The sequence below is a fragment of the Brachycentrus maculatus genome, unplaced genomic scaffold (assembly GCF_059751285.1).
Source record: "Brachycentrus maculatus isolate JH-2025_06_01 unplaced genomic scaffold, ASM5975128v1 h1tg000869l, whole genome shotgun sequence".
NCBI lineage: Eukaryota > Metazoa > Arthropoda > Insecta > Trichoptera > Brachycentridae > Brachycentrus > Brachycentrus maculatus.
Genome location: NW_028281595.1, coordinates 225,668 through 246,401, shown reverse-complemented (window position 1 = coordinate 246,401; position 20,734 = coordinate 225,668). Strand labels below are relative to the sequence as shown.

At 39.4% G+C, this 20,734-nt stretch overlaps 1 protein-coding gene across 1 annotated transcript; it reads left to right on the top strand.

Annotated features, from left to right (window-relative positions):
- The first annotated feature begins 13,893 nt into the window (after window positions 1-13,893).
- Window positions 13,894-19,311, top strand: LOC148299967 (uncharacterized). Its single transcript, XM_088275442.1, has 2 exons — window positions 13,894-14,094; window positions 15,202-19,311. The coding sequence occupies exons 1-2, from the start codon at window positions 13,894-13,896 to the stop codon at window positions 19,309-19,311; spliced, it is 4,311 nt and encodes a 1,436-aa protein (XP_088131568.1).
- The last annotated feature ends 1,423 nt before the right edge of the window (window positions 19,312-20,734 follow it).

Sequence of the window (20,734 nt, the reverse complement as noted above, 5' to 3'; positions counted from 1 at the left end):
AAAAAATCACTTATATTTATTTAACCCCCTTGGAATCGAACCAGAGACCTCCAGAACGGTAGCCGAGAGTGCTGACCATTACACTACGGAGGCGGACATATTGATATACCTATCTATTTGTTATATTATTTTTAAGAAACTTTATTTTCCAGTTACAGTGCTTTTCGTGTAAGTTGTTACTAGCAGAGGAGTAACCAAGTTCGCATAGTCAACCCCAAGCGAAATAAATAAAATTTAGTTAGGGGGAATTGTAATGGCGAATCGTATTTTTTAAGGGGTGATTCATTGGGGATGCTGTGGTGTGTTGTGTGGTTTGTCGACGCCATTTTGCGTATTAACGTAAACCATGAATTTTTGTAAAATATTTTGGAATTAATTTTTTAAATGTGTGTGGTTAAAACGTTTTATATTTTGGTATTAAGTTTCGTAGTACTGGCGTACTAGTACAAATTTATTGTAATAAACTAACTTTTTAACCTTCGTGCTGCTTCCCCAAAGGAGTAGGCAGAGAGAGAGTAGGAGGCTACATCAATCAGACTTTGCAAACAATCTTCGCCTCTTCCATATTTATGCATCTCCTCATACATACCCGTCCATTATTCTTGACCTAATGACCACTTTCAAGTATTTGAATTAATTGATCATGCCAAGTTTTCTTCGGTCTTTCTCTGATTTCATTATAACTAACCAACCACATTCGCCACATGATTTGTTTTATTTTTCTTTCTTCACTCATTTTATTCACATGCCTAAATCACCTTAACACACATTTCTTAATGAATCTGACTGCCATATAAGTATTAAATGGAAGGATACTTAGGATAAAAGGATAAAAGTTGATTCGGCAGTCACTTTCTTGTAATATCTATCTATTTTAATTATTTTTATTTAATTTTTTATTTTATTTTATTTGGGATTTTTACAGCCAAAACAATATATTATACAACATTAATTAACAAAACTATGGCCAATTAAAAAAATCCTCCGATAATGCTATTCTTATGAAAGTTATGTTAGTTGAGGTGAGTGTGTGTGTGTGTGTGTGTGCGCGTGTGTGTGCGCGTGTGTGTGTGCGCGTGTGTGTGTGTGTGTGTGTGTGTGTGTGTGTGTGTGTGTGTGTGTGTGTGTGTGTGTGTGTGTGTGTGTGTGTGTAGTACATATTCCATGTCAACATTATCACTTTGTCAATACCACTATTTCTTTAAATGTATTGATATACGCGTTTTAATGAATTATACATTTAAAAATGATATTATTTTTTTAAAAATATATACTTGTATCGCTCACTCGTTTTTAAAATTTAAAAATATAATAAAATGTATCAAAAATAAATATCAAGCCACTTATGGAACTTTTTATTGTGCAACAGATCTTTTTAGGTAAAACCTGAATGTTTTTTCTCCATTTTAAAAATATTTAGTACCTATATTTAGAAACATAATTGAACAATACCTTTTTCTCAAAATGCAAAATCAACACTTTCTGCCCCGTAGCGGGTAAATATTAAGTTAAAAATATGCCGCTTTTGCTGGAATATAGTACATTTTCTGAGCATTCCGAAAACATGCACAACTGAAAATTGACGATTTTTGATTTATGACGCTGTTGATAGGAGTGAGCGATATATCCTAATAATGTATCAATATTATTGAAAATTTAATACAGTATAAAGTACTGTATTACTACTCAACTACTTTAATATTAGATTGAAATGTAAAAAATTGCAAATAATGTGCATAAACATTAAATAAAACGTCGTCATATAGTACTTCATTATCATAAGAGGTGAATGAACTAGAAAAAACACAAAAGGATGACCGATTTCTCGGCTAATCCGAACTTTTCCAAATCCGAACAGGCCACAGCCTAAATTAGTTCGGATTTCTGGAGTTCTATTCTTGTAGAGTTAATAAAGAACTTTAGTATTATTTTTTGACATCTCATCAAAGATGAAAAAGAATATGGAAGTCTGGGCATTTACGGGGCTGACGACCGTCATGCATACACGGTTTAAGTGATCAATTTACACACGTGTAACATTTACCAATTCTACTCAATTCATACATTAATTTCTTTCGAAACACAGTTCTTGAATCACTAAAGCTTCATTAGAGACATCTATTGGTGACATGAAAAGAAGCTTTTTACTGAGCAGAAACTCTTTTATTAGTATATCGCTCACTCCTTTCAAGAACGTCATAAATCAAAAAACGTCAATTTTGAGTTATGCATGTTTTTATAATGCCTAGAAAATGTACTATACCCCAGAAAAAGAATCATATTTTTAACTTAATATTTACCCGCTACAGGGCAGAAAATGTTGTTTTTTCATTTTGAAGAAAAGGTATTGTTTATTAATTTTTTTTAAATAAACTAAATATTTTTCAAATGGAGAAAAAACCTTCTGGTTTTAACTAAAAATATCTGTTGCTCAGAAAAAAAGTTCAATAAGTGGCTTGATATTTATTTTTAATACATTGTGTTATATTTTTAAACTTTAAAAACGTTCTCCTGAAAAATCAAGTTTTTTTTATTTATGACCTTCTTGAAAGGAGTGAGCGATATGAGGTCCGAAACCTGGATTATAATCACAATACATGAGAACCGCAGGAGAATATCATTTTACTTTTTATTATTGACCAGTTAATTTATTTACAACATTTTGAGTGTGTCATTAAACAAATTCATCTTTGACATCTCAAAAAATAATATGAAAAATAACTCCTATAATTGGAGATAATTCAGATTTGTGAACAAGTATTTGGACACACTCAAAATGTTTTAAGAAGTTTTACGCGCACTTAAAAAAATGTTGGTTAAACGGCTATTTTTACACACTGCTTTCGCTATATCAATATCCCAAATCATTAGTACCTGTAAGTGTCGCACATAAAAAAATTGATGGATCATCCATCAATTGTGTCAGTTGAAGATCTGATCTAGCCAGTTTTGAATGGTACCAAGTCAGAGAAGTGGGTATGAAAGGGAGTTTGAAGAAGTCATCGAAAGTGTGAAAGGAAGAGGATATTGCATCAGGGAATGTCACAATATTTGGGTTTTATGAAAAGTAACAATGGATTTGCTTATTGATCGGCGCAAAGGCGGAAGTCGATTTCTAAGAGTCTTTCCTTGTGGAACTATTGAATTTGGGAAGTTTTGTGCAGTGTGGACGCTATAGAAGGTGTTTGGTATAATTCCATTTATATTTTAACGTGAAATATTGTAAAACATCAAAATTTATTAATATATGGTTTTAAAAATAAAACCGTTATTGAAAGGTGCAGTATGGAATTGTAGTCTGGGGAGGAGCTTATAGGAGATATTTAGAATCACTGTCTATTTTTCAAAAAAATATTGAAAAAATAATTCTTAAAAAACCCAGAACTTACCCTCCAAAATTAGTATTCAAAGAACTAAATGTACCAACAGTTGAAGACATTTTTAATAAAGCCTCTATCTTACAAACTTTTAAAGAAAAAACAACTGATGTGCAAAATTCACGTTACTCTAGATTTTCTAATAATTTAATACTGCACAAATGTGAAACAACAGCAGTGTTAAACGTACGTAGGTAAAAAAAACTTTAATTAACTTCCGGAAAACTTAAAATCTATAAAAAATTATTAAACCTTTAAAACTAAATTTATAAAACATAAAAGGCTCACCCCTACCTAAACTTCATACTAAGTAATATTTATTATTACTTTTTAATTACTTTGTTTTAATTTACTTTGTTTATAAAAAAAATCAATAATAATTGTAAATAGAAACTCCCTCTCTAAACATAAGTATCTACTTTATTAGAGAGGTAGAAACGTTATATTTGAAATGTTTTGTAAATTTACCAACAATTTTGTATTATGTGTATTTTGTAAAAAAAATAAAAATAAAAAGTTATAAAAATACAAACACATGTTTTTCATATGTATACCGTTTTGCCGTACTATGCCTTTTTTTAACACATACTATGAATATTTAGATTTAATACTTGTCTATCCCTAAAGAAGACAAGGTATTTGTCAAAAATAGTTGGAAAAATTGTACCAAAAATGAAAGTGAAATAATGTTAGGATATAATTATTTTTATAAAGTTTATAAAACGTGACACAATATAACAGCAAAAACATTTTGAATATGTTAAATGAACTCACCAGCATTTAAATTAAAAAAAGCAAAATTTCAACCAAAAACAAAGATATTTAGTTTTCAATGTGTGAAATCATTTGTTTTCTGCGTTATTTGACTAAAAAAAAATTGAATATGTACTTAGAACATTATACACCTGTAGCAACTCGCTAGCATTTTGATGAATAAAATGACCAGTTAAATACAAAGTTAGATTCTTCTATATGTATATAGCTATGGATTAGAGATGAATAAAAGAAAATAATAAAATATTGTAAAGCTATAGGATATCTATAAGCCTCTATTCTACAAGCTGAATCGTGTATAACATCAGTAACAGAGACACCAATAAATTTTCAATACTCACCAACAAAATGAACAACAATCTGAGCAATTTCAAGAGCTGTTTTGACTATGTGACACTTCAAATATTAGGTACAATGTATTAAATAAATTCTGGATACAATAATTGAATTTATCTTGAATATGTCACAAATCTTAATTTAACTTAAGGAAGTGACACAATACTTCTTATTTACGATAGAAATCATAGTAAATTTAAATTAATACATTTTTTTTGTATAATTAAAGTGTAAATTTGTTTTAAAATCACTTTAAATATTTAAGTATATCTTAATTATAATGTCTACTGGTTTTGAAGCTAACCGCTTCTTTATCAAGACTGACTGATGGTATTAAAAAAGTGGTTAAAATAAAATTGTTTTATTTTATAAAGTTTTTAAAATATGCCACAAAATATCTGCGAAAAACATTCAAGAAATTTTATTTTTTAACTTGTTAGCATGTACTTGTATAAATAGAAATAAATAAACACTATAAAGCAAAATTTATCTTAACATTTATTTTAACTTTTATTAGCAGACTATTATGTTTGAAAGCCAATCTTTATTTTATAGATCACTGCGAAATTGGGGAACATCGGATCTGTGACCGGAAGTGAAACACTGCGGGAGGTCTAAGGGTAGATTCAGGACATTCAGGATCCCTTAGTGACCTTTTGTTATCGCTTTATACCTTTCGACAGTACCTTAAACTCTTGTAAGGAGCGTTGGTCCAACAAACGTAATTCAGAAGAATTACACAATTTATGGCATTCGCTTGTAAAAGCATTGAAGACAAAATGTTGTCATTGCAGATAAATCATTTATTACATTAAGACTACGATAACGTTTAATATATTTTTAAACAATCTTACTATCACGCTGATTGTCCACAGGGGTAGTCAGAATGAATAGAATGCAACATCAATATGAGTTTGCAAACAATTTTCGCCTCTTCCAAGTTCACCCATCTATTCATACATACTCGTCAATTTTTCCGTCTCCTGACCTTACCAGTTAATAGTTGAAAATTGCTTTTATTTTAAATGGTTCTTCATCAGAGACTTGGAATTTTGAAAACAATAATTTTGTTGATTGAGGTTTTTTTTAATGGCTTTAATGACTAGTTTCTTACCTATTAAATATTCATACTACTATTTTATTTAAGTAAACTACTATGGCTCCGAAAGCTGGACGATGTATCACACCTACTCTAAGGAACTAGAAACTGCTGAAATGCGAATGCTTAGGTGGTCAGCTGGAGTATCTTTTAGAGACAACATAAAGAGTTCACTCATTTGTGGAAGCCTGGCTGTATCAGGCATCAATAGTAAAGTAGAGGAAAGGCAATTGGAGATGGTATGGGCACATAGAACGCAGAGAACCTGATCATATTGTGAACCAGGCAATCCCCGTGGATCTTCCTCAAAAGGCATCTAGAGGAAGACCAAAGAATTCATGGAAAACAGAAAGATAACATGATTCGAAGGCATGGCCTAGGTGACGTTGTCCATGACAGAAGGACCTACAACCTGAAGACGAGGAGAGCTGATCTCAACAGTCTATAGATATGATAAGTTAGGATGGAGCCAGGAATAAGAAGTGTATGGGCACTAGTCTTATTTAATGTCCAAATTTTAAAGTGCCGAAGGATGACACATTTACGAACTTCTATTGTTGCCCTTATGGTACTAGCCTTTTGTAAAGTCTTACCTATGAATTCATTCAAGTTTCCTTTTGATTATGGTAAGGAGATATTCCTTAATACGGGAGACAGAATGACGCCGGATAAAATATGGCACAATGAACGATTTTAGGCCAAAATAAAACTATAATTTTTTTTTTAATATTTTTTTCAAAAATATAGTAATATTAGTATATAACCACTAATTTTTTTTTGTCTGCTATAAAACAATTACCTACTATTTTTTTTGTAAAAAAATTTAAAACTAAAAATCGATAACCACAAAATAAATGCCTTAAATATTTATAAACATAAATAGTTAACGCTTTTCTTTGTAAAAAAATACATTTTAAAAACTGTACGCAATACGTTTAAATTCAATTTTTTTTTTAAAAGTTTAAAAAAATCTATTTAATTATTTATGCAAAATTATTACGGTTATTGGATTGAATTCTACTTTTATTTACACACTACATTTAAGGTTTAGAAAGAGAACAATATTAAAAAAAAAAAAACATTAAAAGGCTAATATGGTTGGCAATAGACCAGAAGAAGACCGAGGAAAATTGGACATAATCGAGTATTTCAAATACTTCAGTTGGTTCAATTGGTTAGGCCAGGAGTGGGATAATCGGCCGGTATGTATGAGGAAATGCACAAATGTGCAAGAGGCGAAGATTGTTTGCAAAAACAGATTATTGTTGCGTTCTATTCTCTCTTCCTACCCTTGCTGAGAAGCAGCGAGATGGCTAGCTGGTTTTATATAAAAAAAAAAACCTTTTGATAGTCAAAAATTTACGCCCATTTTTGCAATAAAATAAATAATTTTTTTGAATAAAATCGGACAAATACTTGCCCATTCCAGCGGCTTGGGATTCCGATTCAGGCAGGTGAATGGAATCAAAGGAAACACATTTGTTTACTTTTATTGGCCATTGTAAAAAATGTTTTGAAAAAATGATAAATCCAGGCTATTATTTAACACATTTCATCGGAATAATCCTTTTGTAAGGGTTCGTCCAAACACGCAATCGACACCCTTTGAAAGAGGGCGGGTCTGGCGATCACTATTTGAAGGTGAAGCTTTTTTATTCGCGATTTTTTTGATAAATTGACTTTTACGTAAAAAGATTTAATGTGTTTGGGCTTTGTGTTCGTGTGTAAACAAGCTTTTGTTGCAAAACTTAGACACATATCCAACAAAGTGTTATAGAAAATCATTTTTTTCTAAGAAATCTTTGAAAAAATGCGTTGCCGGATATATAAATCATTTTAATATTACATTTGATGAAAAATATGACATCGCATAGATGAAGATGATCTTGGAAATCTGGGTATTTACAAGGTTTTCGACCTATCATCGGCTGGTTAAGTGATCGCTTTACACACGTGTAATATTCACCATTCCACTCATGATTGACAACAAATTATCGTATGTAAGGGCAATGTAGTATTAGTAAAGAAAAGCCAGATTTGTGAACAAGTATTTAGACACACTCAAATTGTTACATAAGAAAATAAGATCAAAGTTTTAAAAGTATTCATTTACAATTCATTGCGAAATAATTTAAAGTTATTTTATAAAATGTTCAAATTCTCTTTAATTTAAATACTAGCGATTGCTGTGTCCCATTCTGGTTTAATAGAAAAGAAAAATCGTTACTCGTTTATACATATTTAAAATTATACAATTTCACAATGTTTTTAAGCGATGAAAATAACAGTTATAGTTTACCCAAATACTTGTTCACAAATCTGGATTATCTCCAATTAGGAATTATTTTGTTACATTATTTTTACACCTCACATACAAATGAAGAGTTTCTGTTTTGTAAAAGCTTTCCTCGCCCCACCATAGACGTCTATAGTGACTCTCGCACACTGTAAGCCCTGTAAATGACCAGACTTCCATATTCTTCTTCATCCATGTTGAGATGTCAAAAATAATGTAGAAAATATTAAAAATCAATGTAAAAACACTGATAAATAAAAAAAATAAAAGGAAGACTACAGCTATCAAGAAGTACGCTGTCTTTCACTAGCAAACATTTTTTTTTTTAAATGTTCGTGGAGATACGTGTGGCCCCTCGCGCAGTCACTTACTTAATCGTATATTTGCCAGTACCCCCTTGAAGTATGCACGTGTACCGTAATTATGTCGGTGTCGCAAAGCTTGCGACACATTCCTTCAAGTCAGTTCACTTGTTCCTTACGCCGACAAGCGTTGCGAATTATTTCTAATTGTACCAGGAACTCATGATGTCGGCAGAGGTAATTGGCTTCAACTAACAGGTAGATTTACTGACTAGCAGGTAGAGACTTCATAATGGATCGCCCTGCGATATGCTTTGTGCAGGTCAGAAAGATTAGTTCCACCCGCCCTGAATTTTTGACAGATCCAATTGTTTGAGTTTTGTGTACTATTCCCACGTAGGACCGTTTTACACGATATAATTTATTTAATTAATTTTAATTTATGTCTGCCTCCGTAGTGTTTTAGTCAGCGCGCTGGGCTACCGTACTGGAAGTCCCGAGTTCGATTCTCAGGGGAAGGGTGAAATAAATGTAAGTGATTTTTTCACTCTATAATATTTATTCAATATTACCCTGGTCTGGTACTTGAAGCGGAGGGTTGATCACCTTTCCTTCATGTGTTAATGATCAAGATAACACTGCATTTATATGATGCAGTGCCCTATGCACCATCGGGTGCGGATAAGGGTATGAATGAATAAATTTTTAAACAAGTGTTTTTTTTGGATTGTATCAAATTTATATGATTTTTTTTGTTTAAGTTTTACTTGGTTAAAACTACTATCTTAAACGAGATCTACCAATTAAAAATGGATAAATGTTACAAAATAAAAATAGAGCTTTGTGTAAACTACTGTTTTATAAAAAAATGGTTAAATATAAAGTTCTGGTTTTTTTTAAAAAATAAATATTATAAATGGGCCACAGAGTATTTGCAAAAAACATTCAAGAAAAAATAAGAATCGATTGATATGTTTATACATTGATAATGTTTATCGTTTTGCGGGACTGAGAGATTACATTTCGATTGCATTCAGTACTTTCATTTTTCTTTTGAAAACAGCTATAATTTACAAAAAATAGCTTTAATTATTAACTATTTTGTAAATTAAAAGCATTGTTTACTTTAAAGTATGGAATATACATCCCCATTCATTCATCGCTCACTTTGTGTAATATCAATTAAAAAGTGATAAAACACAAAGTGTAAAGATCATTAAGAGGATTTTTGATTCTTCTAGCTAAAATGTTTTATTTTAATCTGTGTTGAGAACATGAGGGATAACTTAATGTGGGCCAATCAGGAATTTCTCAGCATTTTCTCATTGCTGGGAGGAAACCATGTAAAACTCCTCCGGAGAAGCCGGCCTGCTGACTGTCGTTTACAGGCCTTCCGTGCCACTAGAAGAGAGTTTGGCGTTTTGTGTCATAACTTGGTTTATGGTACCAATGTCTTTTAATATTTTTATCATAAATGATGTATGATAAATGATACCACCTCTCGTAATAGTTTATAAGGAACCGATTAAGCAGAGTCTACTATTACTACCAATTATAGGATGGTTTCCCTATTTTTGTTATTGTTGAAAAATATCCATTCGCTCGTGTGATACGGGCTTCAAGGATAGCATAAAGGTTCACGCCCGTTCATGATCACAATACACTTTTTTTAACAAAGCTCATTGACCAAAATACAAATGGTCTAAATGCTGACTTTTATGTATTTGCCCAAGAGATCAATTTCGTAAATACAGAATCTGTTTCACGGCGAGTTAGGATGTTGGTTTTCTCACGTTAGCCTCGAACTGCGTATCCTCGGCTTGCACAGGTGAAGGACAATGCAGTCAATGCACAATTGCAACCATTATTGCACAATGGAAAGCTGAAATTCCATGAGACATATCTGGTATGATCCAGAGATGTCTAAATTAGCCCGGGACCCCATTGTTGTTGAATCTATTTTGGTAATCTCTATTTGCTATTTCTATAGCGCGTAATTATGGTGAATTTATTTATGGGTTCTTGATGAATTATACAATTTATCTTGTTCGTAGTGATGTCAATGAATAATCATAATACCCCGACTTACGTATGTGAGGGATATGTTTTTGGATCGTTCGTAACTCGCATTAAGTTTAAGTCGAATTTGAATACAAATACAACTTAACCGTTTTAGTTTACAAGTGTGTCCAAATACTTGTGTACAAATCTAGATTATCCACTAAGAAGTTATTTTTTACATTTCAACACATATTAAGAAGGCGTTATAAAAAATTGAGTAGTATGGTTGTCAATCATGGGCACAACTGGTGAATGTTACACGTGTGTAAAGTAATAACTTAACCGAGCCTAGGACAGGTCATTTCAGTCTTGTCATATATTGACAATACGTTTATATCTTACTTTATAAAGTAATATTAACAACATTTTGAGTGTGTCCAAATACATGTACACAAAATCTGGATTATCTCCAATTACAGGAGTTATTTTCGTATTATTTTTTGACATCTCATCAAAGATGAAGAAGAATATGGAAGTCTGGGCATTTACAAGGCTGACGACCGTTATAGGCTAGTTTAAGTGATCACTTTACACACGTGTAACATTCACCAATTCTACCCATTATTGACAACCACACCACTCAAATTCTTGGAAGTTCTATATATATGAACCAATTTAGAAACCTTGTTCTTGAATAACTAGAACTTCACTAGAGACATCTATTGGTGAGATGTAAAGAAGTATGTGAGGTCCAAATCCTGGATTTCAATCACACACATGAGAAACGCCAGAAAATACCATTTTCATTTTTATTACTTAATATTTTATTTATTGTTTCGGCATTAACTTTGTGGTAAGACATGTTACAATGATTAAAGAAAACACTTCGTTTTTTACCACTTGGGTTTTATTATAGACTACATGTTTCAGAAGTTAAACTTCCATCATTCAGTTACTATACAGACCTGAATGATGGAAGTTTAACTTCTGAAACATGTAGTCTATAATAAAACTCAAGTGGTAAAAAACGAAGTGTTTTCCTTTAATCATTGTTTTATTACTTATGCTTCAAATTTTACCAGACAATTTATTTACAACATTTTGAGTGTGTCCAAATACTTGTTCACAAAATAAAACTGTTTATTTGATTAAAACAGTTTAGTTTATTCTGTATTTTTTTTAAGTATTTGAACACACTCAAAATATTAGTGATTTAAGATAACAAATAAAACAAAATTCTCATAATCTGAGGTGATGAATGATAGCCGGCTGTTTGACTCAGTACGCATAGAATATAAATAGTACTTTATACATATTTATCCATATATTGTAACCCTATTCACCCCTAATATGATGGGTAACGTGATACTGAAGCCTAAGACGACAGAGGTGTCAATTCGTGCCAATAAATCCTCGTGTCACTAGATCTGTATTCATGATTGGGAACAATACCAGTGGTTTTGGAATACCGAATATCCTATATAAATCAGGGGTCTGCAACATTTCGTTTTCACATTTTATAATATCATATTAAAAATAGATTTTTTAATTAAAATTTAGCATGTTTTGAATATTGAAAGCATTAACTTTGTGGATCATATTGATATATTCTTTCGAGAAATAAAAATACTTTGTGTTCTGATCCACTCACATTTTTATAAATGAAACCCTGAAGTAATAAATGAAACCCTGAAGAGGGCAACAGGTTGTTGCCGAAACTAGTTGGTTAATAAAAATGTGAGTGGATCAGAACACAAAGTATTTTTATTTCTCGAAATAATATAAAATTTAGCAAATTAAGTAGATAGTTGAAGGAAACTTATGAATATTAAAAGCAAAGGAAGAATAAATGAGACATGTGTGAGACAAATGTATTTGAAATACTAATATGGTCAGGTCAGGAGTCGGAATAATTGTGTTTTTTTCTTCCTAATTTGCATTGCGTCGGGTTGTGGTCCCGTGGTTAGTGTCGCGGACTCTTAAGTCAGAGTTTTTCGGTTCGAACCCACTCTACCACAATTTGATACCTATTTCTAATAATGAGACGCCTAGGCTCACAGAAATAGTATGAAATTGAAATATTTGTGAATAATAAAAACACAAATATTTATCTTTATTTAAAATAAAAATATTTAAAAAAAATAAATATATATTTTCCAGTATATGCAAGTAAACATTTTTGGCGTCTCAGACTACTCGGCTGTCCAAACTTAAAACACAGTAAGGGACATTTTTTTGTCGTACGTTTTTTTGTTGCATTTTTGGACTTAGTAGAATCTACTTAATAAAAAATGCAAAAAAAATGTCCCTTACTGTGTTTTGAGTTTGGACAGCCGTACTATATTCCTCTTCATCTAAAGTTATTCTAAAGTTACAAGTTACAAATTAAAAATATCTTTCTCTTCATCTTCTTCTTCTTCTTCTTCTTGGTGTAGGCCTGGCCTAACAATATTAAATTTAAAAAAAATGAATACCTTTGTTTACACTCATTTTTAAAAATACAGTGTACAATAGATTCTTTATTAACGTTCGCTACCAATGGTTGAGAGTACCACAACTGATCGAGCCCGCGTAGAATAACAAAGATAGCAAGGACCACCGTGGTCGATCCAAAACATACCTAATTCACTTAAATTGAATATCCATAAATAATTTCCTCTATAGATATTGTACAATGCTTTATTTATCCTAAATGGGTGGCTCTTCAATGGATTGTCTGTGGTTTATTGAAACTCTATGCGCTTGCATTAATAGTGATATTTTTGAATGAAGGATAAACGATTTGAGTTGGATAGTGCTATTAATGATTCTATGCATAAAAATACTGAGTATGGCAAATAGGTGCATTAATTTATTTGTATATATATATATATATATATATATATGTTACGGACGGATCGCACACCCCGTACGGCGGCCCTGAAAAAGAATTCCAGGCGCCTGGCGGCGAGCGAAACGGTCGCCCGTCGGAATGCGACCCGAAGAAGGGCCTCTATGGATTCTACCGATTTCTCATGTATTTACAGAATGTATTAGATGTAAGAAAGAATAAGACAATGTTAATATTAAATGCGCCTAGATGTTAAGTTGTATAAATAGATTACTGATAAAATAAACTTGTAAATTGTAATGTAATAACGAACTGTTGGAACGGCACCGGTACGGTATGAAAGTGTAGCCCGTCCGGTGCCCATTAGAGAGAGACAGAGATATGGCTGTCTCTCTCCCCCGGCCGCTGATTGGCTGTACTTTCCCACTGTCGGGCGGTACGCGATCACGGCCGGGTATATAGAGGGCGCATTTTTTGGTAATAAACCAGTTCTGGTGTGACTGTTGAAACCTGTGTTTCATTTCTCCGCTCCCGCTCCTTGGACTACTCGCCGCGCCGCCAGCCTGGACCGCTTCGCCTCATTATACCGATTCACGGACCAGTTTCGGAAAGCCCTTATCAGGGCTATTGAGGTTGACTTGTCGGTCCAGTGCCCGCTCTTCCCGGCTCATACATCCATTCACCTCCGTCCGTATCCAGCTTACTCGGTAACTCGGTACGGCGGGGCCGTCTGGAACGTCACCCCTTACAACGGTGGCATAGTTGGGAGATTCCGAAGAAGGCCAGGCGTGTACATTTTTGAGAGTCATCGCACGTAACCCACGCCGGTTACATTTTGGTCCTTCGAGCCGGATCCTTCAACGCAGTCTCCAGCTACGATGCCTGCATCCCTGAGGTCGGGACGCAACGTCGCCATGGAGCCCGAAGAGCAGCGCCGTGAGGAGGATCGGGACTCTGTCAGTTCAGTCCGGACTGATACGAGTAGCGACTTGCGCCGCCAGATGGCGGAGCTAGCCGCCAGCAACGAGAGGCAGTTCCAGCAACTCCGTGAGCTGTTGTCGAAGTGCACAGCAGCTAACGTAAGCTCCCCAGGGGGGGAGGTTATCGCGGGTGTCGAACAATCCACCCACCTACGAACGCGGCAGGACGACGCCGCCAATCAGCCCAGAACGGGATTCAGGACATCGGCCGCAGCTCTACCGGTTCCGGTGTTGGATCCGGAACCTACGCGATTCGCTGGGGAATCGCGGGACGAACTGACCGGCCACAGAGGAGAAGCGCCCGGGGGACATGGCCCGGCGCCTACTGGCAACGCGGAGCCGAGGCGTATGGAAACCTCTGGCTTGCGTTGGCGCGCACCGGACGAACGCGATCGCTACCCGGTACGCGAATGGGTCGACGGAGCTCGACCGGACGAACGGCACCGCAGAGATGATGGAAGAGCAATCTACGCGGAGCCCTCACCCCGAGGCGGGGACTACTTTCGATGGTCGGGGCAGCCGCCGGAGTTGCCCAAGTTCAGCGGAGACCCGAGGGAATGGCGCCGCTTCAACGCGGCATATCTCCAATCTACTGAGAGATGGGGGATAGGGGACGCTGACAACATAGGAAGATTGGCGCGCGCACTGGAAGGGCGTGCGCGTCACATGGTAGCAGGCCTGCTACTGTATCCGCGCAACGTGTCGGAAATATTGCGGACGCTGGAGGACGCCTTCGGCAGCCCGACACTCATCATCGCGCAGATACTGGAAGACGCCCGGAGGATGCCGAGTCTCGCCGACCACCCCGCGGATGAAGCAGTCGTGGATTTTGCGGTTTCGATACGCAACGTCATCACCACCGTGGACGGGATGGACGCTTGCTATCTCGACAACCCGCAGCTGCTAGCGGAGATGGTTGCCAAGATGCCGACGCAACTCCGGTGGGATTGGTTCCGCGATCGCCGCCGCGAGACGAGGAGCAGTATCTACGATCTCGCCGCTTGGCTTGACGAGATCACCGCCGGCATCACGCGCCACGGAGGTCTGTTCAGAATGGTGGCGAGGAACAGAGACAAGGAGCGCGCGGGTCAGCGCGACAAGTGCGCCGAGCCCGCCCGCCGCGAGAACGCTCGACGCGTCGAGCCAAGGAGTCACGTGTTTGCGACGCGCGACACGACGAGTGACAAGGAATGCGTATTTTGTAAGGCCAGCGGGCATAACTTACGCCGATGCAAACGGTTCGAGAAGAAGACCGTGGACGACCGCTGGGAATTTGTGCGGCTGTCCAAACTGTGTTTCCAGTGTTTGGAATCAGGGCACAGGGTGCCCGAGTGTGAAGCAAGAAAGTGTGAAATCTGCCGGAGACACCACAATAGAATCCTGCACTACCGCACGGATGGTGCCGCGGAAGCCGTGAAAAGTGAGGAAGTTGTGGACAATGCGCAGGTGCTGTGGACAAATGACTGTGAGGTCCCGGTCACATTCAAAGTGCTGCCGGTTACTTTGAAGGGACCGCGGGGGACCGCAAAAGTGTTCGCCTTGTTGGACGAGGCTGCGTCTGTGACCCTCCTCGAGGAGGGTGTCGCCCGCGCGATAGGTGCTACGGGGATAGCAAGGAATCTGACGATAAAAGGTGCGACTGGACAAAGCAACACACACAGGTCGCAGCGTGTAACGGTGACCTTGATAAGTGATCACAACGGGGAATTCGAGATCGGGGCGAGGACCATCAAGGACTTGGACCTTGTACACAAAAGTGGCGCGCCCGCGCGGACTGGAGCTCGCGTCATCAGACCGCAGATGCTGATCGGCCTCGATAACGCGTCTCTCATGTTCCCGATCGACACTCCAGTGCTTCGGGAGGATGGTCAGCTGACCATAGTGACCACACTGGGGCCAGTAACGTACGGGGGTACCGTACACCCCAACTTCAATCTGCCAAACAACCGGGTCGAGCAAGGGTTGGACGAGCTATTGAAGAGAAACTTCGCCGTGGAGTCATTGGGCGTCTCCACCGCCGAAAGGAATCGCGCAACCGATAAGCGCGCATTGGAACTCTTGAAGAATACTACAAGACAGCTCCCGTCAGGCCAATGGGAGACCGGGCTATTATGGGCTCGGGACGGAGACGTACTGCCGTGCAATCGCCAGGCAGCCTTGAACAGGCTTCACTCTCTAGAAAGGAAGCTAGGACGTGACGCGGCATTGGCAGCGGCTTACAAGGCCAAGATAAGTGAATATATTGGAAAAGGATATGCTGTGAAGCTCGACCCCGCAGAAGAGAATGTGCACCACCCGAGGGAGTGGTATTTACCTCACTTCGCTGTGAGTAACCCGAACAAGCCGGGTAAGATAAGAGTGGTATTTGACGCTGCCGCCCAGCACCGGGGGACGTCATTGAATGACCACTTACTGACAGGACCAGACCTCCTGTCCTCGCTGTTGGGGAACCTCCTTCGATTCAGGGAAGGGGCCGTGGCGGTAGCCGCAGACATCAAGGAGATGTTTCTGCGAATTAGGATCAATGAAGCTGACCAGCCATCGCAAAGGTTCCTGTGGCGAACGAATAGCCGGGATGAACCCGAAACGTACATGTTGACATCGATGATGTTCGGCGCGAAATGCTCGCCCAGTAGTGCCCAGTTTGTCCGCGACAAGGTCGCCCAAACGTACGCACACGAATTTCCGGCCGCCGCGGCGGCCATACAAGGACGAATGTATATGGATGACTATTTGGATGCGACCGACAGCGAAGAAGCGGCCGCATCCCTCATACATGGCCTGAGGCAGGTGCTCCTAAGGGGAGGCTTTGAGCTCACGAGGTGGGCGTCTAATAAGCCAGGAGTCCTGAAAGGCATTGCGGAAAAGGAAAAGGCGGAAAATGCCATCAGAATAGGAGAAGCAAATACAACGGAAAGAGTCCTGGGTTTAATGTGGAACCCCAGGAGCGACACGTTTCTCTTCGAATATGGGACCGAGATGGCCTCGATCCCCGAGAACCCCACCAAGCGCCAAATGCTGAGCGCGACGATGAGTATTTTTGACCCGGTCGGCTTTATTACGTGCCTCACCGTGCGGTCAAAAATTATCCTACAGGCCGTCTGGCGATCAAAGACGGGCTGGGATGAGACGCTGTTGCCGGAGCACTCTGAGAGATGGTCAGAGTGGCGCCGGCTGATGGAGAACAACGAATGCAGAATACCAAGATGTGTGCTACAGTCTAAAGGGCGACTCGTGACGCTGCACATCTTCTGCGACGCATCTGAACAGGCTTGTTGTGCTATAGCCTACTTTGTGAACGCCGGCGACGCGGCGTTCGTGATGGCCAAATCGAAAGTGGCCCCCCTGAAGCCGCTCTCCATACCGCGCCTAGAGCTACAGGCGGCACTGATGGCGGCACGGATGGCTGCCACCATCAAAAGGGAGAGTCAGGCGAGGATAGTAAGAACGATCTACTGGACGGACTCCAGCACGGTGCTGTGTTGGATACGCAATGATCCTTTGAAATATGCAACGTTCGTGGCCAATCGATTGGGAGAGATCGATGAGTTGACCACGCGTGAAGAATGGAAATGGGTCCCCACAAAGGAAAACCCGGCGGACATTGGAACCCGCGACAAGGGGACCCCTGACCTCTCAAGAGACGGACTGTGGTTTGGGGGCCCGCGTTTCTTGAGGGAGGAAGAGACAGAATGGCCCACAGAGAAAGTTGGGCGAACGAGACCAAGCGCAGAAGCGCTCGAAGAAAAACCGGTTCGACAGTTTGTCGGACACACAAGGAACGAGGAGGCCCTCCCGCAGGTGGAGCGGTTCTCCTCCTGGACCCGGCTGGTGCGCACGACCGCCTGGGTACTACGATTCATCTCCAGATGCCGGCGGCACTCGGTCACAGGACAACCCGGAGGGGGGTTTGAGTTGCGCGCCGCGGAGATGCAGGACGCTGAAAACATGTGGATTAGGAGGTCACAAGAAAGCTCATTTCAAGACGAGCTGCAAATGCTGCGGGAGGGAAAGGGAAGCCCGCCCGGAAGCCGTCTGTACGCCGCGACGCCGTACTTGGACAGCAATGGAATAATACGAATGGGTACACGCCTTAAGGCCGCGTCCGAATTCGCGGCAGGCCTCACTGCCCCACCCGTCCTCGACGGAGCATGCCGATATGTGCGGCTATTGATTGAACATGTCCACAAGAAAGGTGGACATCCAGGAACAGAAAGAACTGTAGCAGACCTACGAACGAAGTATCATATCCTGCGGCTGAGGGACGCCGCTAAGAAAATATCACGGGAATGTCAGACATGTGAGACAGCTCGGAGCAGACCAAGGATCCCACTGATGGGACAGTTGCCCGCATCCCGGCTTGCGTACGGCGCACCGCCCTTTGCGCACTGCGGAGTAGATTTCTTCGGGCCGATAGCCGTGACTGTCGGCCGAAGACGGGAAAAACGTTATGGCGTTCTTTTTACGTGTATGGTTACACGCGCCATCCACCTAGAACTCGCGTCCTCACTGCAAGCGGACTCCACGATAATGGCAGTGAGGCGGATGATTTCCCGGAGAGGGTGCCCCATCGCCCTGTACTCCGACAACGGGACCAATTTCCACGGCGCCGACAAAGAGATGCGCGACGCCGTGACGGAACTACGGAAGGATGGAAAATTGTTGGCGGAGCTGACAATTCGGAACATAAGATGGGAATACATACCGCCATCTTCCCCACACATGGGTGGGGCATGGGAGAGGCTCGTTAGGTCGGTAAAACGAGCTCTCAAGGCGACTTTAAACGAACAGGCTCCGAAGGAGGAGACCCTGAAAACGATACTGGCCGAGGCAGAGTATTCAGTTAACAACCGTCCACTTACACAGGTGACTCTGCAGCCCGAGGAAGCTATACCCCTCACCCCGAACCACCTGCTCATCGGAACCGCTAATGCGCACCCCACGCTGGCGCATTACGACGAAGACGACGAAGGAGCCTGCCTTCGCAAACAGTGGCGGATCGCCCAGAGATCCGCGGATATGTTCTGGCGGCGCTGGCTGCGGGAATATCTCCCAACGTTGGCCCAACGGAAGAAATGGCGCGATCCCGCGCCTCCGATCCAGAAGGACGACATGGTCGTAATTGTCGACCCGAACCTGCCGAGGAACTGTTGGCCGCGGGGAATAGTGACCCGAGCCGACCAAGCAGCAGACGGCCAAGTACGAGTCGTGGAGGTAAAGACCCCTAGGGGGGTCTACACCAGGCCGGCCGCAAAGATCGCGGTAATAAGAAGAGAAGGCGCGCGACCCGTCCCCGAGAATTCAGGTGCAGACTAGCTGCACGGGGGGAGTGTTACGGACGGATCGCACACCCCGTACGGCGGCCCTGAAAAAGAATTCCAGGCGCCTGGCGGCGAGCGAAACGGTCGCCCGTCGGAATGCGACCCGAAGAAGGGCCTCTATGGATTCTACCGATTTCTCATGTATTTACAGAATGTATTAGATGTAAGAAAGAATAAGACAATGTTAATATTAAATGCGCCTAGATGTTAAGTTGTATAAATAGATTACTGATAAAATAAACTTGTAAATTGTAATGTAATAACGAACTGTTGGAACGGCACCGGTACGGTATGAAAGTGTAGCCCGTCCGGTGCCCATTAGAGAGAGACAGAGATATGGCTGTCTCTCTCCCCCGGCCGCTGATTGGCTGTACTTTCCCACTGTCGGGCGGTACGCGATCACGGCCGGGTATATAGAGGGCGCATTTTTTGGTAATAAACCAGTTCTGGTGTGACTGTTGAAACCTGTGTTTCATTTCTCCGCTCCCGCTCCTTGGACTACTCGCCGCGCCGCCAGCCTGGACCGCTTCGCCTCATTATACCGATTCACGGACCAGTTTCGGAAAGCCCTTATCAGGGCTATTGAGGTTGACTTGTCGGTCCAGTGCCCGCTCTTCCCGGCTCATACATCCATTCACCTCCGTCCGTATCCAGCTTACTCGGTAACTCGGTACGGCGGGGCCGTCTGGAACGTCACCCCTTACAACGGTGGCATAGTTGGGAGATTCCGAAGAAGGCCAGGCGTGTACATTTTTGAGAGTCATCGCACGTAACCCACGCCGGTTACATATATATATATATATATATATATATATATATATATATATATATATATATATATATATATATATATATATATATATATATATATATATATATATATATATATATATATATATATATACATATACATATATATATATATATATATATATATATATATATATATATATATATATATATATATATATATATATATATATGTGTGTGTGTAATAAAATACCTAGGTACCTACCTATACATTTTATTAAGTACTTAGTACCTACATAAAACAGTTCTACCGCCAGATGTCGCATGCGTCGCACTGAATAAAACAAAAGACATCAGATAAAAAAATATTCTGAACTGTCAGAATCAGATAGATAGATAGAAAAATATTAAAAAGATAAATTAAGAATAAACTTTAATTACAAAGCTACACATTGTTTATTTTATTATTATACACCACTTTACATATTATTTACACCCAATTTTTCACGTTTAAAGAAAATTATTACCACGTTATATATATATATATATATATATATATATATATATATATATATATATATATATATATATATATATATATATATATATATATATATATATATATATATATATATATATATATATATATATATATATATATATATATA